Source organism: Dromaius novaehollandiae, chromosome 9 (genome assembly GCF_036370855.1).
Source record: "Dromaius novaehollandiae isolate bDroNov1 chromosome 9, bDroNov1.hap1, whole genome shotgun sequence".
Lineage (NCBI taxonomy): Eukaryota > Metazoa > Chordata > Aves > Casuariiformes > Dromaiidae > Dromaius > Dromaius novaehollandiae.
This window is the reverse complement of record NC_088106.1, coordinates 12,129,748-12,153,637: the sequence shown is the minus strand read 5'-3', so window position 1 is coordinate 12,153,637 and position 23,890 is coordinate 12,129,748. Positions and strand designations below refer to the sequence as shown.

Genomic DNA, 23,890 nt, shown 5'->3' with positions numbered 1-23,890 from the left:
CTTAGCAACAGTCAAGCACAAGGAATAAAGCTTTTGAGTCTGCTAAATTCTTAGATCAAAGTAACCAATAAATCTGAATTTAAGGAACAGCAGTTAGCACAGACACTAGTTCAGTTCTGATTTCCAAGAGAAAGCAATGAAATACTTAGAAAGAGAAGCCTGGGTATTATCTCAGCTCCCGGTTTAATGGCATATTACAGTTCTGTCTCCTACTATCCCCAGTTAACCTCTGCATGTTCTAAAAGTCAGAGGCTTCTCTCTTTCCCTCTGTCCTACAAGGTTACTCTGCTTTATCTTCTTCCCTTTCCTTTAGACCCTTCTTCTCAGATGCTACTGTGGTCCCCTCCCAAATCATCTGTTTCAGCAGAAACCCTGGGGATCAGTAAAAGGTATGGAAGGGAAATCTACTTTCAGCAGCCGTCAGGTCTTCATATAGAGGCTCACACTTCCACTTGGAAATGGCTTTTTGGGAGTGAGAGGCACCAACATAATTTAAAATGTTTATCTAAAAGCAAAATTAATCTCAGAGCATCATTCTCAACTTGGAATTTGTTTTAAGATTACCCCTTCTGTTTCAACCCCGCAGACAAGAAATGGACCTGTTTAAAGCATCCCTTCTCCTGACATACCTTGCCTCACTTACCCGTGAGAGCTAGGACTGTAAGACTATTCAAACCCATGTGCAGTATTTCAGCGTATCACTGGACAAATCCCTACATCACAGCTGAGTTGCCCTACATAGCTACCACCTTCCACTCCATGGATACCGACACTTCATGGCAATAAGCACCTTCTGTACGATACGATATTGCGGAACTGGAGGAAGCTATTCCACAGGCCGTTTGGGGACAAATGCCTAACTAAAATCACCTGTTTGAAACTAAAAGCTTCCGCCCAGAACATACATTCACATAAAATGCAATTTCTGTATACACTTCCACTTGGAAATGGCTTTTTGGGAGTGAGAGGCATGAACAAAATTTAAAAACTTTATCTAAAAGTAAAAATAATCTCAGAGCAACATTCTCTACTTGGAATTTGTTTTAAGATAACCCCTTCTGTTTCAATCCTGCAGGCCAGACATATGCCTCACTTACACCATGAGAGCTGAGCATCCAGGAAGGAAGCTCTGAAAATATGATGTTAAAGATCTGCCCCATTGCCAGCTTTCAGAAATACTCCTCTGATCAGCCTTTTTGTGCTTGCATCACCATTTACAATTTGTTTTGTTGGCTTTGCTGAACATTCACCTTCAAAAGGTTCTGTTTCCTTTGCTTTTTGAGAGACAGAAAAGGCTAACAAAGAAAACAGAGCTAAGATGTCACTAGAACTAAGTTATAACACTAGAGTAGGAAGGAAAAAGGATTGACAGACGATGTCTTTAAAGCAGAAAGATAAAGGGGAAGTTCTCTCTGACCAGTGCAGGAAGAAAACATAAGCAGGAAGCAAAAGGGAACTGAGAAGTTGATTCTTGTTTACAAGAAACTCCATAAATTAGGGACATTTTCTTTTCAACCAGTCACCCTTCATTTGACATTTGGTTGAAGTTAAACGAAGCACCAGTCTCAGTCCCACAGGCCAAGAGGAAAAAAGCTTTACAGAGAATGAAGTATTTTTTCCCTGTTTCCTAATGTCTGCTGCTACACAGCAAGCCTCAGTCTCTCTTTCCAGATGCACTTGGAACAATGATGAAAGTTATCCTGAAACAATATAAATAGACCTGTAATATAAATAGATCAGGCTAAGCTGCCGGACAAAGGCAGGACTACAGACCGGGGAATATGAGCAGAAGCGGTGTCTCATAAAGGAGTACAAGTAGCAGGAACTGCTCAGGGGGTAAAGCAGTACCTGAGGCCGTATCATCTACTCTACAGCCAAATCCCTCCTGTGTTCCCCTTAGGAACACATCATGATGTTCATCGTTTTCATATAGTTTTTCACATATACAGAAGAGTAACTGTTCCAAACATTAAAATACCCCATGAGAACAGCTAGGTAACAACTACCTCTTAGTCCCTCTGCTGAAAAAAAGGCAGCTTCGGACAGTTCAGGTTTCCCCCTGCCCATGTACTGCACAGCAGCACACAATTTATAATGCACCAACCTAGAACATCATTTTTTATTGACTTACATGATAATCTTTTATGCAAATCTGGCAAATGCCAAAGGCAACTGGCTAAGCTCTTATCAATTTTAAAATCTCTCCTTGTTACTACCTGTGTGTTATGAATCAAGCTCCTCAGAAGATAGGCAATGCCACAGCGTCTACTCCAGTGAAAAACAACAGACCATTCCACCTGATTACAAAGTAAACTGCACATCTGAGATGTAGAGGATGTGACAAAAGAGGCAAACCTAGAGAGCAAGTCATTCTAGGAGGACTGACGAATCCAGACAACTCTAATGGAACAACAGGGAAGCTTCCAGCCCTGCAAAAAGGGCTGTCCTTCTTGCTAAATCATAAAGATGAGGAAATGCTATCACTTTTCCTACCAGAATAGGCCAGGGTTTGCATTTAAGGTTGTCATGGAAAGAAAATATCACTGGTGTTAATATATCCATTGCCAAATCAGAGGCATGACACAGTGACAGAAGAGAGACGTACAGATTTTTCTCTCTGGGTAAGGAAAAAATCTTATGAAAGAGTATCCATAGTACTGAGAAGTAAGAGGCAGGGGAGAGGAAGGAGGAGCTGGGCTACTCTCACTGATATACCTGATCAGTGTGTGTCTTCAGTCCACACCATGAGATATACACGATGTTTAAGACAGTCTTCTGAAGTGAAAAGGTGATGTACAGAGCATGTGGTTCCCTAACAGCATGGGGAGCTGGAATGCTCTGTGAAAGGCAGATTTAATCTCTCAGCTGTCTCTCAGTGTCCATCAAACACCAAAGATCTTGGCTCCTTCCTCTACATGAGAAATAATGGGCAGTCCAATAGCATATCCAGATGGCTCAAACCAAGTTTATCAAGGCAACAGGGTTCCAATTTTAAACAGACTACTGTCTGCTCTAGTGATCTTGCTGCCAGTAATGTCTTTAGTGGACATTAATTTACTGTTTTATAGGTCCCACAAGCTAAGGGTCCCACAGAAAACATAAAAAGATCATATTCAGAGAAAGGCCCAAGAAGATAGAACTTGTAGAAGAGAGAGGTCTGACACTGTAAAGTTGCTTCATTTGTACAGAGAAAAAGAGACTGTGAGGAAATATCCTAGGTGTGAATATAAACCAATCCACCCTTACACAAACATGGGTTACTCATACCTATTGAAGGGCAACACTAGGCTGAAAAAACAGCAATGACAAATAGCACTGCAATAGCACCAAAAAGCTTTGGAGCCAAAAAGATAGCTCAAAGAAATGTTAAGGGCTAGAACAGGTGCTACTCAAGAACAAATATTTTGCCAGTATCTACAAGAACATGTGCAAGCTAGAAAACGTGGCCCAATTTATGTCAGCAAGCATGCCTGCCTCTGCTTTTCAGTATCACTTGAAAAGGGCAGTGCATGCCCCTGACTTTGTAATCATCAATAATCTTCTGACACTAGTCCTTGTAGCTTCATTTCAACTGAAGCAGTATGTGCCATTAAAGGTACAATAAAGACTTTGAAAGACAGGATGAAGAATAGCTAGTTCACATTTGATCCAGGGGAAGCAAGACAAACAACAGTGGGAATGGAAAAAATGCTTTGCTCCCAGCATCCTCAAATATGTAACCTTCACACTGGATTGTCTGCAGGGTCAAGGAGACGGCATACTGAAGCAAGGTGAGACTAAATGAACACCACATCAGCGCTCTGCACTTCCAGTGGTTTTCAGATCACTTTTAAAACAAAGTCTCAGATCAGGATTCAGTTACAACTGAGATCATTTCTCGATACAAACAGGACAATCGTCAACAGAGCTGTCAAAACCCAGGACAAAACACAGGCCAGTCTAAAATAAAACAACTCGTTCAAGAGGAGGGGACTACGGTATTAGGTGCTGCAGGAGGTTCAGCTCAGCCAGACCAAGAATGCTTCTACAGTGCACAGCTACATCCAGCTTTAAAGCCTTCCCACCATAAACAAAGCACGGAGAGGGCAAAACAAGCAGGTTTCTCCAGAAAATTGTGCAAGAATAAAGAACAGAATCTTCTGAGTGCATTGTGGTCAGCTCCAATATCTCTCTTCAGTGCAGAAAAACTACAGCAAAGTACTGTGCAAGAAAACAGTAAGACAAGGAGTTCCACAGAGGTAAAAAAAGAAACAATATCCTCACTTAACAAGTGGGTTATAATTTTAAAAGTGTCAGAATTTCATCTCATTTTTCTTTTTTTAAGGAAGGACCAGCTCTTTAAAGGTGAACATATTTATAACAAAAGGAAATATTTATCAATAAAAAATTGCACGTGGAATCACTATTCCAACTGAGCCAATATATTAAAACTGTCCAGATAATTCTGAAGATTAAATTACTTTTGTGGATTTCAACATAGTATTAAAGTTGGATAGAAAAAGATCTGGCAAACTTGTTCTATTCAGCAGCCTCTTCATAAATTCATGGCCTAATATATACAGGCCATTTGGTTACTCCACATGATACTGATATTTTCAATTCTTGCCCTCCTTAAATGAATTGTAATAGTCAGACGCACACGGTTTGCTGGTTTGGATCAACGCAACGGTAATGCCAAACCAGCAGGCTGAGAGTCGATTCCATTAGGTGAGACAGAGCTATCAAAGCTGTGAAAGTCTGCAAAAGGAACAGTTTCCTGAAAGAGATTCATGAACCACCTGACCAAGTCACTTCAGTTTAATTCCCAACCAGCAACAAAAAGAGCTAACGTTCCAGCACTTACTTTCATATTTTTGCTATCGTAACCTCTTAAGAACTCAAGATCCACCAGACAGTATCTAAAAAGGTCAGAAGTGTTTCTAAGTATCGGGGATTTAAAGTAAGCAACGGAATTTATAAAGTATCTTGCTACTGAAAAAGGCTAATCAACAGAGGCAATCAACACCTCCCAGGGCCACATCTAGATGGGTGTTTGGGACCTTTTCTCATCTTTTTTCTGCAGATAACTTGTAGAAATAAGTGGAACCTCCCTCTGCTCTTCTAAAAGCTTCTGACTATTACTCATTAGAACGTAAACCGAGGTGCACGAGGCCTGATTTTGTAATCATCTGGCAAAAAAACACAGGAAAACTGATTTATTTGCAGATTATGTAACTTGTCCTGAAGAACTCAGATGGGGCAGGAGATGTAAAAATTTCACATTCCTTGCCAACTCCAACGCGCTTAAAAGATAGGAAACTTTAACATAACTATCCTGATCAGCGACAAATGGTCTCGAGGGCCCCAGCGGCAGGGAAAGGAGGGCGAGCGGCTTAGTGGGCACAAGCATCACTCCTGAAGGAGGCTCGCGATCCTGCAGGGCCGCAGGACGCCACGCTTCCTCGCTTAGCGAGCAGAAAGATCGCAGGTAGCAGACGGGCCCCATGGAGCGAGTGCGGCGGTAGCAGCAGCGGGATGGGGATGGATGTTGCTTTACAAGCACGAGCCTGGCTGTCAAGCGAGGAGAGAAGAGGGGAGCAGAGGGGACGGGGCGGGGGGGACGTAAATGGAGAAACTCGACGGAGAAACAGCGCAGCCTTCGCTGCGGAGCCAAGGCGCTTCCCGCACACCAAGAAAGTCAGCAAGCGCCGGCGGGTGACACGCAGGGGCGCCGCGGCCTGCTTCATCCCCCCGCCCGCGACCCCCTTCCCCCTTCCCCTTCCCCTCCGCGGGGCCCGGCAAGGGCTGAGACCCCCCCAGCCACAGCCCTCGCGCCCGGGGAGCCCGCCGGGGCCCCGCGGAGGGCGGTGGCGGCCCTGAGGGGCGCAGGGAGCCCCGAGGGCGGCAGCAGCAGCCCCTGAGGGAGGCGGCGGCCCCGAGGGGCGCGGGGAGCCCCGAGGGCGGCGGCGGCGGCCCCTGAGGCGGGCCGGGCTCCCGCCATGTCGGCGCGGGGCGCTGCCCGCGGCGCGGTACTCACGGCGGGGCCGTCGGCCGTGGTGTAGCGGACGATGATCTGGAAGGGCTGGTGCGGCTGGAGGGCGGCGGGCAGGGAGACGGTGAGGGACGAGCCGTAGTCGGTGAAGGGGTCCACCCTGAAGCCGAGCGGGCAGGCGGCGCACGGCGGCTGGGCGAAGAGGGGCAGCGGCGGCGGCGGGTCGGCGGCGGGCGGCGGGCTGGCGGGCGGCTCCCCCGCGGGCAGCGGGCCGGCGGCGATGCAGGGCGCCGAGAGGAAGGTGGTGGTGGAGGGCGGGTTGGCGGCGCAGGGCGGCGCGGAGGGCGGCGGCGCCGGCGACGGGCAGGGCGGCGGAGGCAGCGGGGCCGGGGCGGCGGCAGCGGCGGCCTCGGCGGGCGAGAAGGCGAAGGAGCAGGGCGCTTCCCCGGCCGCGGCGCGGCGGTAGGCAGCCGAGAGGACGTGCAAGGCCGGGTGGACGTCCAGCACCAGGGCGCGGGGCTGCGGCCGCAGGGCGCAGAGCTCCAGCACCAGGCAGCCCGCCAGCGCCCGCGCCTCGGGCCGCAGCTCCAGCCCCAGGTGCAGGTGGCGGAGGCTGAAGAGCTGCGAGCTGGAGGCCGACGCCACGTCCGGCGGCGGCTCGGGCGGCGGCGGCGGGGCCGGCGGCGCCTCCGGCCCGGCCGGGGACCCCTTGCGGCAGCAGCACAGGCCGGGCGGCCGCGGAGCCGGAGCCGCCATGGAGCGGCAGCGGCGGAGGAGGCGGCGGCCGCTGCTGCTGCTATGTGAAATCCATGGGCGGGCGGGGAGGAGGGAGGCCCCGGCGGCCGGAGGGACCGGGGCGGGGAGGGGGGAAGGGGCCGCGCAGGCCCTGCGCGGCACCGGCCAAGGGGAGCGCAGGGCCCGGGCCCGGAACAGCCGCCCCGGGGCACGGCCGCCAGGCGGCGCCGCGCCACGCCACGCCGACGGGGGGCGCTCGAGGGCAGCCCCTCCCCGCGCGGCCCCGCCCTGCCCGCCTGCTGCGCGCGCACCGGGGGCGACCCCCCCCCCCCCCCGCCCCCAACCCCCGCGGCGCGTGCGCGCCTGGGGCAGGTGTGCTGCGCGCGCGGCCCGCGCTGCTGCGCGTGCGTGTGCAGCCGCTGCCGCACCCTGTGCATGCGCACCCATGGCCAGGTGCACTCTGTGTACGCTGCGTGCTGCAGCCCGTGCGCGCACACCCACGGCCAGGTGCGCTCCTGGCACAGCCCATGTGCGCACACCCATGGCCAGGTGTGCTCTGTGCACACCCCATGCATGCACACCCCTATCCACATATGCTCCTGGCACACCCTGTATTGCACCCTGTGCATGCACCCCCATGGCCAGGTGCACTGCCTGCACATAGCGTGCTGCAGTGCTCCTCCCTGATGCATGCATACCTGTGGTCAGCTGTGGTTCTTGCACAAATTGTGCAAGCACACCTCTGCCTAGGTGTGCACCTTGTGGACCCCCCTCCTACCTTCTGCAGACATGTACAATTGGGTCATCTCCCATGCATACACACCTGTCCCCCCCCACACACACACACACACCCCTGTTACATGCACACTTGGGGCTTGGCACCCTCCACATAAAGCAGGGCCTGCATCCCCCTTGTACACACACCTCCACTCAGCTGTACAGCCCCCCTGCACATGCCCCTTCCTGGCACCCACATGCATAAAAACGCATATATACACCCAGGTCACACACTGTGCACTGTCGCACTACATCCATGCACATGCATGCACACATCATGTGCCCTGCACACACGTGTGCACACACAGGTTGCACACTCCTCCAACACACACATACACACAAGCAGCTCCACACCCCTTCCAACACAAGCAGCCATGTGCCCTCCCACACGCAGGGCAGGCACACAGGCCTCGTGCATGGGTGTTCACGCTGCGCACCCAGGGGGCCTGTGCATGCAGCCGTGCACACTTGCGGCTCTATCCAGGCCCCCTCACCTGCCCTGGCTCATGGCACGCTGCCTGGCCTTCCCCCTCTCTCTGGCCCAGGGCTCCTGCCACAAGCACTGCTCTGTTCCCCGGGCACACCGGCCCCGCCGCTCCCACGCCGGGGCCAGCCACTGGCACCGCTACAATGCCCTGCTTAGTTCACCCTGGCCCTCGTGCAGCTTCACCACCAGCGCTGGCTTCCTCCGAGCGCAGCCTGAATGCTTCGTTTTCACCTTCCCTCGCCCAGCTCCAAGACAAAGAGCCCCAACCCTCCGCCCCGTGGCTCCCTGCAGCGCTAGCGCATGCCGCCCTCACACCCACCAGGGCCTCTGCCAGGGGCCTCCGCCCTGCTGCTCTCTGCAACGTGCCCCTTCCCCAGCCTCTTCCAGCTCATCCTGCCCCTGGTCACGCTCTTCATACCTGCCACACATCCAGCTGTAAATAGCCTCCCCACACCCAGCATCTCCCGTACCCCCTTCTCTGAACTCCCCTCCCCCTGTGGCTGCCCAGCGCTGCCTGGCTCCCACACTCGCTCCATCCTGCCCCGAGGTCCCAGCTCAGACATACCATACTTTCCCCCAAACCTCCTCCTCTTAAAGGCAATCACACACCATCCACAACTGCCTTCCTAAACCGGGAAAAGACAGAAACCACAAAATTATCAGCTTTATATGGCTGCTTGTTTCTCTGTGTGGTAACATGAGGAGGCAGTAACCTGGCAGGAAGGAGGTTTGCTGGAACTAAGCGTGATCTGAACCCTACGCAGCCTAAGGACAGTGTACAGAAATCTGTGCCCTGCACCGACGCTTCTGTTCAGCAAGTTATTTTCACTGTTACACTATGCCTACCTCAGCCATGTGGCGAGTCTCCAAGGCACATCTTTTGGATGACACAGGAACAATTATTAGCTGGTTGTGGGTTTAATGAACCTGCAGTGGTACATTCAAAAAGCCTCTCAAGTCTAACACCAGTGACAGCAGCATCTGCATCATTTTCCAGTTGAGTTTCCACCGTATTGCCATACTCAAGGCAGAAACCGTGGCACCTGCACAATGCAGCTGCTGACTCCAGCTGAACCAAGGGCAAACCAAGGACAAAACACTATTATCCTAAACCAACCTGAAGCCGGAACTATGAGGAAAACCTTTGTGTGATTGCTTATAGTAGAACACATGCTGCAGTTGCACTAAATGATGACTTCGTACAAGGCAACATTCAGGCTGATTTGGCTGATTATGGCATTGCAGCCACCCTGCATCATCTCCCTCTGCTCTTTTGAGGCATCTTCAAGAAGCAATGTGTTGTCCTCACTCAATCCCCTTCTACCCAATAAGAACTCTTTTTGTTCTGCCATCTTTTCTCTCCACATCCTCCTCTTACAAATCCAATTCTCTCCATTTCTCCTTCCCTCCCAATACCTCCTTCCTTAGATCTCAGTTGAAGCCATTTGCTTTCTGAAGTAATTGCACTTTTCCCAGTTACTCTGTTCCCAGCAATGTACAAAGACCACTTGATCTCCCTCTGGGTTTCAGCTGGGGATAATATGCAGACCACAGCCATAGGCCCTCTGGCCCTGACCTTGTGCAATCTTCACTACAGATAAAAATGAAGTCCCTCATGTGTTCAAACTAGCACAACTTCAGGGTATAACTTCGAACTTAATTATACTTATCTAAACACACAATAACTCCACTGGGTAATTTTAGAAGAATCCTACTGGCATTTTGATTGAAGTCCCAAACAAGTGCAATGTTTCCACTCATCAAATAGATCAGATAAGCAGGAACAAAGTCTCTTTAAGTAAAGAGTTTCTAAGCTTATGATAACAAAGCAGGATCAGTTGCACTCACTGCAGGTGGACAGAATAAGCAAAACTGATGCAACTAAATTCCCAAGGGCAGGAACAGTACCGCATCTCTCTCCAGCTGCACATCTGTTGGTCTTGGTCCATGTCCTTTGCTATATACTAAGAATGATGCTATTTTGGGCAGGGTCTCATTAAGGAAACACCGTGGCCCAATCCTACAGTCTCATTCTGTCCCTTGCAAGATGAAGTCTTCTCCAGGGCACCATGCTATAATCCGAAAGCAGGATCCAATTCCTGATAGTTCCCATTGTCATCAGCCCTTTGTAGAACGCTTCAAAGATAAACATATTTCAGTCTCATTGTAAATGTTGATGTTTCTTCCTTCCACTTCAGTCACAGAGGCCTGGGCCAGGCCTCACCTTACTCTCAAGCTTCAGAACAAAAGCCAGTAAAAAGTAAGTGCTACCTTGTAAGAAACAATACTTCTGTACCATCTATGTGAGATAAGTGCTAAAGCAGGTTAGAGATTACACCATACAGAACATTCTCCTCTGGCAAGCTATCTCCTTATATCCAAAGCAACAATGCTGCGGCTAAAGTTTAATGAAATGGTTGAGCTAATCCATGCTGCCCACAGGGGACCGTTTGCTTGCTCCATCTCCAGCACTTGTTTAAAATCTTCTTGAGCCATTTCAGCTTGCTGAACCAGGAGAAAACTATTCCCTTTCTTGGGAGAGTGCAACTGGGAAGCAGCAATTTGGTGCACTGAATCCTGAGCACAGTTTCATGTCATAGCTATGCCAGTGTTAGAGCTAGCACCTACTGCAAAGAGCAGCCCCACTTCTCCCTTCCAGGTGTGCATTCCTGTCCCCTTCTTTGTACAGCATTCCTGCTTTTGGAGGGTGAATTTTCTGCCAGTTAACTTTCTGAACTGGGTCAGTGCAGGACCAAGCAAGAGCCAGTGCTGGCATCAGTGAAGCGGAAGGAACTCCCAGCCTGGAAGGAGAAGATGGACAAGATCAGGATGGCTCCTTTTTGCCTGGATTTCTATTAGCTCAGGTTAGCTGCAAAATGAAGCAACCCTCTAACCACAGCAGCACTTGAACAACAGGTACTTTACCCCCTTTCTTTTTCCAGGGAAATACTGAAGTTTCTGAACTCAGTTCTGCAGGGCCCAAGACAGTCTTGTCCTTGGCACAGCTGCTAATGATGACTGAACTGTTTTAACTTCAGACTGAAGAAGAGACACCTCATGTTCTCTCCCTCTGCTTAGGGTATTCAGCCTTTAGCCTCAAATTCAAAGCTCAGCCTTTAGGGAAGAAGCAGGACTCTCTCTCTTTGGCCTGTCACCCCTGCTCCCTCATGCCTCCTCCCAGCATCTTTTTATCCTCAAGTTCTTATGCAAACAAGAACTCCTTTTTAGCTGGGTGTTCTTTGGAGGTAGACTATTACTTGTCCCTTTCCTAACCACAGTATACAGTCACTCTGCTCCTTGAATTGAGCAACATGGAGAAAAACAGTGGCCGGTCCCTGACACACAAGGTAAACTTGGTGCCAGGCCCACAAGCAAGGTAAGATTTATGCTAGTTAGTTCTTTCTTGGGACAAGGCTGAGTAAAAGATAACTACAAACAAGTGATGCTTCATGCACTGCTATCTTCAAGCCACAGCCCAAGCTCTGTTAAAGCCTCGATGTGCCTGGGGTATTGACAGGTAGAAATGGTTGCCATCAGGATCTCCAGTATTACACTTATTACTGAGAGTTTGCAGATGTGTCATAACATAAACAGTAACAGCTCTAGGTAAAGAAAGTGGAAAAACCTGGACCTAACGAGGACCTTCTTCATTCCATCTGACCTCCCTCTTGCTACTTGGCTTGAGTACTTCACTATAAACTATTACTCCATGTCCTGTCCAACACAAACATACACATATTGCAAGCCACCCTCATCTCAGAGGGCACAGAAAAAACCCACCACACTTTAAAAGAAACACTTCTACTCTGAAGAAAAAAATCAGGTCCAAGTACCTAGACAAGGAAAAAACTCAGCCTGCAAAAACTGCTCCCCATGGCTCAGAAAGGCGAGAAGTGATTTATGTGCCCAAAATAAACCACTTAAGCCAATAAAATTTACAAAACCCAAAATAGTTTTATTTACCTTTCAGATTTTTGCCTCGACGAGACATTTTGCAAACATGCTAAGGCTACAAAATGTCCAAGTTGACAAAGACATGCAACGCTGACCATTCAGTAAGTCACGGCTATTATAGTAGTGACCGTGCCCACCTGGGCCACAGGTCCCATAAAACAGGGATGGTGTACAGTGATTCATGGTAATGTACTACATAGGACCCAGTAACCTGAGGTAGGTCTCTTTACAGTAAGAAAACAATGTCCTACACCAGTGTTACATCCTGATCAGCAGGAACCTGTTTAAAGTTCCAGAAGACTTGGGGTGGGGGAACTGTTTCCTTAACAAGTGTGCAATAAAGAAACAGGAAATATTGATGTAATTTAACCTTAGTATAAGTGAGCAGAACAACAGGTTAGTGTCACCCATGCCAATGAAAGCCAACGTAAACCTCTGAGGAGCATTAGCGGATTCAAGATAAAGGAGGCAGTCAGCTGGAGCAATTCTGAAAAGGCTTTCCTGCTAGCATACAGGGTATGATTTGAACCTTATGATTAATTTGTTATCGATCATTCCATGAACATTTAGATTCTGGTCGCGTGTTAGATCAGCGAAGCAAGAAGAGCTTGGGTTCTCTTGATTTAAAATAAACTCTGCTGATACAGTAAGTATTACTGTATCAGGACACCAAGAAAATGAGGCCTTAATGTGACCCAGAAGTGGTTGTCTCCTTAAACCACTCAAGAGATCACCAAAACCCTGCTTTGGGAAAGCATCAGGGAGGCAGCAGCTGCTGCCGTGGTGAACATTAGCAATGCTCCAAATAGCTTTGATAAATTACAATGCAATAGAGTTACACCACAGAGCTCTTCTCCTCCGCGCTAGACAACAATGATGGGACAATAAAAGACACTATTGCAAAGCTTCACTTCCACTCAGACACGCAGAAAATCTGGCACTAGGAAAAGACCAACTGTAAGAGACAAAATGACGTCTGATACAGTCTGATAACAAAGCCAGACCTCTGGTACTGTAAACTGTACAAAAATGATAGAAAAGAATAGCACTGTTATTAATACAGTGCTTATTTTAATATAAAATAAACAGCTTACATTTCCACTGTAAATATAGGCTATATACAGAATTATGTATAGATATAGCTACATGTATAAAGCTTCATTATAGGCCTCTGATACATTTATAACTATGGCTCCCTGAGCCATTTGTAGAGTGCATTTAATAACAAAAAATTTAGTAATATGATTATGGAATAAATACAGTAATAAAACCATGAAGAATTCTTCTTCTGACAGGGTTTTAAAAACTCTCTGGCTTGACACATTGTGCTAAAAATTAAAAGATGAGAAGGCAATAATCTGCTTGGAGGAGCAAGAGAAAGAAGAGCTGGCCTGCCACAGGCAGGGAGTGGAGCCCTCCAAAATAAAAGTGACTTTGCCCTGAATTTTAGCCCTTGACAGCAACCTTGTTCTCCGCAGCAGCAAACATAGCATAGAAGCGTGAGTTCTCATTGGCCAGAAGGGCAGACGGCGTGTCGAATTCCACTACCTAAAAGCAAACAAGGCAGGTAAAGTTCATTAGTAAAATCCAGCAGAAAATGTGTTCCCACCCTTGGACCTGCGACACTGTAGTAGAGAAGCCAAAATATAGTGGATACTATCCTAAGCTTGTTTAGAGTATGGCTTCAGGCTGCAATAGGCTTTTGTCCTGGAAAGCTATACTGTTTTGGGGAAACCAGGAATCTGCTTTGGTTGTCCTGTAATTTTATTAGCATACCAAGAATTTTTTTCTAATTTAAAATAAAGGAAGAAGCATGTTCTACTTAAAGAGCACTATGTCACTCTACAAATACACATAGGGACAATTAAGAGAACTTAAGAAATTCCCTCATTAGTAAATAATTCAATTCCTCTCCCTCTAGCCTTGGAAAACTGAAGATGGCTCCTGACTGGCTCCCAGCATCAACCGGAGTATGAAAAAGCATTAATGCTCCCAGTTTCCTACTGACTTAGGATGCAAGAGTAAATTTGTGCTTCCTTATTACAGCACGGTAAGTCTCTGCATGCCTGTAGAATACAAGCAGCAAAAAGGAACCAAGAAAGCCCAGGCTATAATTGCCAAGAATGAGGTACATTCAGAATATCTAGACTGTATTTCAGAAAAATGCTTCCTGAGACAAAGTCTTGTTTAGATGACACAACAGGCAGTAAAAATGTGTGTTTATACACACATACTATACCTGGGATGCTTCAAACTAGATCAGACAAACACTGGGACTACCCAGCAGGAAGCAGCCTCCAGTGGCCCTGGCAAACAGACTGAGGCAGATGCTATGGTCGTTTCCTTCTCTACCCTTAAGAGGCTTGCCAAATTTCCTACACTTGCTTTAACAGTTTATAGCCCCATGTGGAAGCTTGGAAAAGGGGGAGATGTACCTCTCATATGCCCGTTTGATAGGCATACTTCACAAAATTTATGTGAGACTGTCACTGAGCCCCAGCAGAGATGCTTACATTATTAATCTACCCAGGGCATTTTTAAAACCGTTTAAAAGAGACCGTTTCTCAAAGGTACTTTTTCGTAGTGTAAACGAAATTTTGCCCTCTTTGATCTTGTCACAATGAGATAAGCATTGATTCTGATGGAGAATTATTGCCAAGGATGTGAATGAACACAGAGGATTTTCTACAGTGCAATACCAGCTGTTCCTTTAGCTCAGCATACGTATATGGCGCCACCAGAGAGACCGCACCAGGAATGGCAGCCACAGAGTTTTTCTGCTTACCTGTCCTTGTGTTAGCACCATGATCCGATCGGAGCCCAGTACAGTATGCAAGCGATGAGCAATTGTTAGCATAGTACAGTCTGCGAATGCCTCTCTGATAGTCTCCTGAATCAGTAAGTCGGTCTCTGTGTCCATAGCAGCTGTAGCCTCATCCAGTATCAAAATCTGAAAGCAGCATATAATCCTGCCTGTTACTCCATAGTAACTCTTTCCCTCCCTGAACATAAAAACATGCAGAGTGGGCAGAATTACCAAGGCGAAGAGTTGCCACAACTGGCAATCCTTACAGACCTGTAGTCAGAAAGGCAGTTTTTATAATGCATCCTTTTAGTTTTCCTTATGTAATTGCCTTCCACAAAGTTACCCTATGGATCACACTTGCATTTTACAGTCACATCCTGCAGCCATAAGACATTTGGGTTCTAACCTGGGCCTCAAGCTTCTACCAATTTTTGGTTTTACACTCAGTAAAATTTGCATTTGAGATTAAGCTGCTGATAAACTAGTCTGACATAGCTTCAGTGGTGACAGTTCCTCCTGGAATCAGTCAGTACTAATTAGGCTTAACAGCTTTCTTAGTTTGAAAGGAATTAACTTTCCTCTCTGACTCAGGTCTACATTGATTTGGAGTATTGTCTTGACAAAGCTTTTTGTGGTGTTGTCAAAGCTATGCTGGACTTGTTTTGGGCACCTACTACTGACAGAGTAAAACCAACTCCTGCTAAGCAAGCTTGGCTTGTCCCATACTGTTCTTTAAAACAGATGCAGAGTGAACCTTAAAATATTATGGGGTACATTTTTAAGTAAAAAAGGATGGTTAACTCAGAGTCCTGACAAGTCTCAATCCAACTAAAAGTCCTTTTTCACTGAAGTTATTATTTGGCTTCCACTCCTGAAACAAGAGAAGCGTTTTTAACTTCACCGGCACAGAGTGGTCCCAAATTCCACTTGGAAACTGCATTTTAGTGGAACCCCAAGCAGAAGGAAAGTGCTTGACTGACATTTACAAAAGGTGAAAGAAGGAAAGAATCTGATGGTCATCAGTATCAGGACAGACACTACAGCTAAATCACTAAGTCTGTCTGACATACAATTATTAACACTAACAAGCAATGCCTTTCCGATGGGAGGACATTATAGCAGCTGGTAGATGGCTACTGAAGCCTTCCTACTTCTTCCAAATCCTACACCCTTCTTTGAGTCGCACTAACTGTTGGTGTGATTCCACTGACAGACAGAAGGAATTCAGCACAGAAAACAGGCTTTGCTCAGTGCTGTCTGTTTGATATCACCAGCTACTTCCTCCATCCATATACTCACCTTGCAGCGACGCAGCAGGGCTCTAGCTATGCACAGTAACTGTCTCTCCCCAACTGAAAAGTTTTCCCCATTTTCCATCACTTCTGATTCAAGTTTCATGGGCAGCTGGGCAACCTGTGTGGAAAGCAGAGGGGAGAAGCTTAGAGCATTGCACAGGTTTTCTGCATCTTCACAGCATGAGACAAATAGTTGCTCCCTCTGCAAAGCTGATTTTGCCCATGTTCCAAAATATCCATCACACTTTGTTGTCCATCTCACTCTTCCTCTGTTGGTTAAATTATTAGTGAGCAAATAATGCTAGAGCAACAATACAACATTAGACCTGCTCAGTCTTAACTACAAAATGTTCAATTGCTTTAATAAAAAAGAAAACAAAAAAGTCAACAACTTTCTTATTGAGAGCAAAGAGCAAACCTAGTCCCTGCAGAAATCACAGCCTACATTCTATAGCCACACATGCAGCTCTGTGCCATTCAACTTGCACAAAAAGAAGAGTTGGAAAAGTCACTGCAGTGACACTTGCTGCAGAGGGCAGATATATCTGTCCTCACAAAGGAGAGATTGTAAGTTCAGTACGTGTGTGTATGTGTACACTCACAAATGTGAATACAGTATGCCTTTGTATCAACAAAGGCACATCCAGGAAAATATCACTTCTGAAATATAGACCTTAGGAGTCCCTGTGATAAAGCAACACCCTGCTATGCTAGATGCTGAAGAAGTACCTATGCAAAATATGGTACCTTCTCCAAAAAGTTCACAATATCAGTATTAGAAAATTAAGCATAATCAGTGAAGGGGAAAAAAAAAGTGCAAAGAACTTTATTTGAATGTCTCTGAAGTAGCTATCAATGGAACATATGTTTGAAAGCCAAGACATAAACATGTCTCACAGGGCACATCATACTTACACATTCCTTCATGTGAGTCCTTTCCAAAGCATCCCAGATTTGTTCCTCACTGTACTGATTGAAAGGATCCAAGTTTGACCTAGAGGGGGAAGAAGAAAGCATAACCAGAATTTGTACTGGTTCAGCAATTAATGGCAAAACTGCAGTGTGTGTGTATCCACATGGACAGCTCACATCTAGCCCTCCACTAAAAGAATTATCTTGCCAAGGAAATCAGATCTCCCAGGACACTAGAGTTAAAGCAGCCAAACAACACCTGAGTAGAGAAATGGAAGAGAAAGATGCAAAAATATCAAGCAAGCTTAAAGGAAAAGCAAAGGTTCCCTAGAGGATGATCACATCCAGTTCTGCACTGGGCCAGCTAAACCATATACCTCTGCTTTTTTGTGTCAAAAATGGAGAACAGGAGCAGATAGCTCTCAAATGCCCATGTTCTATGTCCAAATTAACAAATCTCAGCAGGCAACTATTTGAGTTCAGCATGAGCTGGTAGCCCTTTTGTCATTCTTGTTATTTGATAATCTCACTAACCTCACAGTGCCACTGAACAGCACAGGTTCCTGAGGAATTATTGAGAGTTTGCTGCGAAGATCTGCTAAACCAATGTCATTTATCTTCACTCCATCAATTTTAATACAGCCTCCAGATAGTTCAACCAGACGAAAGAGTGCCATTCCAAGAGAAGATTTCCCTAAAAATAAGACAGGAAAAGAAGATACTAGTTATAGCAGCCAATAGAGATGAGACAGCATTTAAAAGGAGCAGGAGTAAGAAACATTAAAAGTGTTTTAAAACATCATAAAGTTGATGGCAAACAATGCTGGTAAATAATTTAGACAGGAAAGGGGGTTCAGCATTTAAACTTCTAAGCCATATTAATTGTTCATTTAGAAACTCCACTTTGAAGCTGGTTTAAACCATCTCGCGTACTATTTTTTTGATTCTTTACATTATAGACTTCCGAGACATCTTAGAGCCACACGTAGCTGACAGCATCTGTATAAGCAACTTTGAGAAAGTCAACTAAAGTGCAACAAGCCTACTGTAGATAGCATTCTGTGCTGATCAGCATCTTGGGATGTTAAGTATTATAAGCATACTAGCTCAGGCATAGCAGGATTTCTCTCTTCTTTAAATGAAAACTTGGGGGTTTTTTTTATTGTTTATGAGAAACCTGCTCGCATATATGCATGTGAACAGAATCCATCACTGACAGACTGCTGAACCATTCCTGGGCAGTTAACAAGCAATTCAATCAATTCTTTCAGATACTCAGAAAAAAACCCACTACAACAGCCCAGCTCTGTTACCACTCTCTAAAGGCAGTGATTTAACTCTGCCCAGTATTTTTCCTCACCTGAGCCTGTCCGTCCCACAATACCAATCTTTTCCTTTGGTTTGATGGTAAAGGACACTTTCTTCAGCACTAGAGGGAGGTTCTCTCGGTACCGCATCTCTGCATTTTCAAAAACAACTTCACCTTCCTGTGGCCAGTCCAGAGGAGGAGTTTTATTCTTAATTCGAGCTGGAGCTTCCAAGGAAAGAGTCTTTAAAACAAAAACAGAAGTCCACTTTCCAGTAAACAAAACACCAGACAGCAAAAATTATCAGCTGTGGCTTTCAGCAGGAGTTCTTCCCTGGAGAGTCAGCCCATGTCAGTGTAATGGCAGTTTCTGATTAGCAGTGTAGCTGGATGCTGGCCCAGTGAGTCAGAAGGGATTTCCCAATCTCTTACTGGTTTGCTGTGTTACGCTCAACACACTACTATTCCCCTCCTGTTGCCATGATGATGATGGCTTTCACAACAATGTTTTTATGCAATACCTTTTGAAATCTATCTTAAGTCTATTATTTATTAGCACAATTCTTAAGAGTTTGTGGGAGTTTCCAAGACTGAATGGCTTCTGGATGCACTATCTGCAGAATTTCTGTGTCTCAATTGCTATACCATGCCACAGTCACATGTCTCAGGTCTGATAGGCATCCACATGACATGTTGCATTTTCACAGCAGTCGTTTTGTATCAGTGCTATCCCCCTTCCCTCTCTCATTGTCCCCTGTCCTGCTGGCTCATTGAGTCAGTTTGGCTCCTTGCATAGCTTGCTTTTGCAGTTACACTGACCTTTAATAGGTTCCTTATTAAGCAGCTCAGATTAAACAGGGGAAAAAAAAGCCTGAAAATTAACCATGCATCTTCAGCTTACTTAAAAAGAGTCAAGGTCACTTTCCCATATTTGGCACCAGCAGTCTCCGAGCGAACAACAAATACTAGAATGAGATTAACTTTGCTCACCTACAAAGCAAGCACCTCCAGCTGAATCAGATCCACCAACTCCTTTATAGTCACTATAAAGAAACTAGTATTTCACGAGTGTGATTTTCCTCATTCTAATATAAACATTTAGAAAAGATCAGATGGATTGCCCTTTGGAAGCACCCATTTCCTGCACTGACTATAGAGAGATGCTGCAGGGACTCGGTCAGTTATGGACATCTGTAAGATCTGAAGTTAGAGGCAGATTAATTGCACTCCAAAGATTTGACAGAAACACTGACCCTTTACAACAGTACTCCAGTTCTTTGAGCTTGGTGCTGACAAAAGCAGTCTCTGTGCCCACAGTGAAAGAAACCAAACCTAGAACTTGGTGAGACAGAATGTGCAGGGTGTTTCACTGTTTGCCCACCCTTTATTTTAGAAACAAACTAGTTTTACACTGTTTCATAATAAAATAGCTGTCTAGAGACCAAAATAAGAAAAATTGTGGAAAGAGTTGCTTAATAAGTAAGCCATAATCATAGATGGTAAAACAGCCTACCACTATCGATTTTGCCACTGAAAGTGGTAAACACTATCACCTCACAATTGGAGATATCAGGCAATATTTCCTAAACGACAGGTGTCACTTTGTGTGGTCACCAAATCTTTTGTAAGTAGAAATTTTCCCCTTAGATGCCCACAGGAGGATTTCAATATGGGGGGGGGGGTTGTTTAAAATTAAATTTGTGTTTTATTCTCTATTAAATGCACAGTTTAAGAAAACTTCTACAAATATTGACTACTAAAAAGCCCAGATTTACCAAATGGATACATTTCCCTCTAGAGTCCATGGAGGAACATGCACATGTGGGAGGCTGAAAAGCCTTCCACCTTACAGATCAGATCTAGTATACGGCTTTCTCCTGGCTAGACTTTCCCATGATATTAACTCGTTCCTTACTGAAGGCAACTTTGTTCACCCATACCCACTTCTGCACACGCAAATCTTAGGCATGGAGAAAGGACTGCAGATAACCCGGGTAACAACTTACTATGCAGTTAGCTTAGCACATGTATCGTGTTTACAAACACGGTATGCTAAGTAAAGGCTAATCTGACTTGTCTTTTTAAAAATACAGAAGCACGTTATAGCAGACAGCTGTGTGAAAAGACTCATTAGGATGAACCAGAACTACACATAAAGCAAGTTAACACAGTTAACTGTGTTTAAGCAAAGTAGTTCCATTCAGTTTGGAATTTAAAGTGAAAATGCCAGAACACTGTTCTTTTATTGTAAAATACTGTATTTAATTCCCAGTTACCCCTTTCACATACAACCCCCACTCTTTCTCAAGAATATCCACAAACTTTCAATATCCATATTCAACTTCAGTAATGTCAGGTAAAAACTCTGTCAGCTTAGTTACCAACCAACTGTTGTGCCATTGACCCTGTCAATGCTTATATACATATTTCACAGAACAAATTACTCTAGCGTTGCCAACACTTTTGCCTGTATTGTAAGATCAGAAACATACTTTCTGTACAAAGGCAGACCACGGCAAACTTCCTTTTACCTTATACCAGCAACATAAACAGCAACAAGAAATTTTACAACAGGCAGTCAAATGCATCATTGTCATACCTTGATGTAGTGATCAATTCTCTCCACTGAGGTGAAGCGAGCTTCTGTTTCTGAAGCAAGTCTGACTGTAAACTGGAATAACCCTGTTAACTGGGGTGATGGGAAGAAACAGACCAAAGTTTAGAGAGCTGTGATGGGATTTATTATTTTATAAAGAGACTAATCTAATCAGTACTTGATACAACTTGGATGCCTTCATGCAAAGTAGATTTTCTTTAGGCAGCTTAAGTTGAAACAGCTTTAAAATAATAATTTATGAATCATTTGGAAAGCCAGCAGCTTAGAGAACACTTTCCCACAAGAAACAGCTTAGAATATTAGCAACCTAAGTTTTGCAATTTCTCCTTATTAACACCAGGAGGCAGAAAAGGCCAAACAACAGATCTAATGAAGGCATGCTGAGCCCCAAAGTGTAAAAACCCACAGGGCTGAGGTACTGGATGTTGTGTGATGTGTAGTTGTATCACAAGCAATACACCAGAATGCATTAAGACATCAGCTTGGCAGATGTCTAATGGACTATGAATCTAAACTTCGGAAATACCCAGGAAAAGTGTGCAACGTGCTATAAACAGCCTCACATGCTTCCTCCTTCAGCATTTAGAGAGAGGCAGCTCCCCAAAACAATAACCGGAAGTACCTAGCTCCTCCTCATTTGTCACTGTCTGCCAGCAAAAGGTTCTGACCCTGAATCGCTTCCCCCGCCCCGTTACCAAAAAGATCTGACAGTATCTTATTCCATTACAGTGCATTAAGGAAAGTTTCACTGGGGACTTGATTAGTGTTAACTACATTAAATTGAGACATTGTGTGTCTCATACATACAGTATACGGGCAAACTCACCTGCACAGCATATGAGATAGCTAGCCCAGCATAGGCAGGAGGAATCTGGCCATGCATTAAGACAATCATAAGGCCAGTGGTTGTAATGAGAGCAATGCTGATAATGTCCAGTCGTACAGCCAGCCAGCGCATTGCACAGCTGAACAGGTAAAATGGTGCCTGATTGTCATCTAGCAGCTCCTGATACCTGGAGTAAATACAGGAGATATTGGTAGACTGCCACAAGCCTGAAATTCTACAAATAGAGCTGCTTTCACCCCTGCTCCAGTATCAGAATTTGGAGTGGGAAGACTAGTCCGTCTTTAGCAAAAAGTCTCAAGCCAAGCCATAAATGTATTTACATACACTCCAGAATAATGTAGGCTATCTAGTTATTTCAAACTCTCAGAAATAAGTTCCTGTGTACAATAAGTTAATAGAAGTGAATTAGAATTTAGGGACATTACAAGACACTTTCACCATGCAACCCACGCAAGATTTTCCTGAGGACGCTCAATAGCTAGAAATTACTCCACACATAAAAGCAGCATTGGAGTAGGAACACAACATGGGCTATTTTACACGCAAGTGTAAAAGTAAAGTTACAGTAAACATGATAGGACTGGTGACACTAATTAAGTAAAACACATTAATAACCATTTGATTTACAATCATGACCCTGTAAAGCTGAGAATGTACATTTAAAGGGAGATGGCTTGAGAGATTTACAAAGCCAGCAAAGTAGCTTTTCTGATCCCGCAACACAGTTTCACACCAGCCACAGTTGCACAAATGACTGAAGGGCCTTAGTACCCCTGCATCAGCTATGCTAAGGGACTGCTATTTGCAACTCTGCAACCTTTTATCTAAGCTGCTGTGGCAGTTTCCCCTGTGTTCCCATGCTATTGTTCCGATGACCTTGCACCTGCAAAACTCCGATACTGTTATGACACATTCTCATGGGAAGCAACCACCATTGGCCTGAGAAACCCCTCACTTTCTTTCACTTCTTGTTTCGCAGATTTTGGTTTATACTAGAGAAAACCAAGCACAATACACAAGGTAGATAATAGTCACTTAAACACTTGATAAGTACTATCCAATTATAGAGGTGCATAGAGACCTAAGAACTCATCAATACCAACACTGAGGTTTAATTAGCATGCTCCCACAAATGCTAATAGCATTACATGCAGAAATAACCAAAAAGAAATATGATCAGGTCCTGATGAAAGAGTGTATAGTACTAAGAGAAAACTATGGCTAAAGAGGTGCATTCATCATAACTGCATGCTGCACTGGAGAGAACCTCCAGAGGAGGCCATTCGTATGAGATCCTGCCCCTGTTGTTCTGGGTCAGCCACTGGGGAGTTTTCTCTTTCCCTTCTCTTTCTCTCGCTCTCCATTTTTCCCCAAAAGTAACTTTCACCATTAGAGTCGATATATGCTGTCAACTACAGACCCTGCTAATAAACCTTTCTGCAAGTAAACCTCTCTCACACTGCTTTGTGCACCACTGCTCTTAGCTGGCTATCTGAACTGACCTGTGCAGGAATTCTTGTCCTTTGTGATAGGCATGGATTGTGGAGAGACCCTGTATGCTAGATGTAATGTGAGACAGAAATGGAGATTGTGTGATGTTGTCCAGACGCTTCAGCTCTCGAATAAAGACTCTGGAAGGAAAGAAAACAGTTTTAAGCAACATGTACAACCATCTTATGCAACCACTATATTGATGCATGCATACTTGAAGAACCACACGTCCCTACTGACAGATCAAAGCATCTCTACTGTTAGTTAAAGCAGTTGGTATGCTTACCTAGACACAACATGCAGAACTGTGAACAGGACAATGAGGGGCCCCACTGCCACCAGGAACCAAGGAAAAACTCCAGAAATCACCCCCACACAGAAGAACACAAGAATGACATTCTGGATGAACATTTCAGCTTGAAATGGCAAACGAACATCAACTGGAAAAGATGGAAGGAAAAGAGGAAGCGTCTTGAGAACAGACAGCTAAAACAACCTAAATAAAGTAATTCAGTTCAACAGTATAGCATCACTGACAAGGACAATAACTCCCTATGGCTTATTTAAATGTGAAAGGTACATTATCATTAGGGGTGCTTTTATCTTCTGAAATGCTAGTGATCTTTCTAATTATGCCCATTTGCAAGAAATAGCACTGATGCCACTCTGACCTAATTACCAGCTTCACCCTG

The 23,890-nt window shown here is 45.4% G+C and overlaps 1 protein-coding gene across 1 annotated transcript in view; it reads right to left on the bottom strand.

Moving 5' to 3' along the window:
* Positions 1-23,890, bottom strand: part of ABCC5 (ATP binding cassette subfamily C member 5) — a 77,090-nt gene that overhangs the window by 14,779 nt on the left and 38,421 nt on the right. The window contains exons 21-30 of the mRNA XM_064516716.1: positions 23,485-23,638; positions 23,210-23,338; positions 21,687-21,873; positions 20,843-20,932; positions 18,298-18,487; positions 17,472-17,631; positions 16,941-17,019; positions 16,030-16,143; positions 14,710-14,874; positions 13,389-13,472 (exon numbers count right to left, since the gene is read on the bottom strand). Of these exons, the coding sequence (XP_064372786.1) occupies positions 13,389-13,472; positions 14,710-14,874; positions 16,030-16,143; positions 16,941-17,019; positions 17,472-17,631; positions 18,298-18,487; positions 20,843-20,932; positions 21,687-21,873; positions 23,210-23,338; positions 23,485-23,638 (1,352 nt within the window). The remainder of the gene's footprint in view (positions 1-13,388; positions 13,473-14,709; positions 14,875-16,029; positions 16,144-16,940; positions 17,020-17,471; positions 17,632-18,297; positions 18,488-20,842; positions 20,933-21,686; positions 21,874-23,209; positions 23,339-23,484; positions 23,639-23,890) is intronic.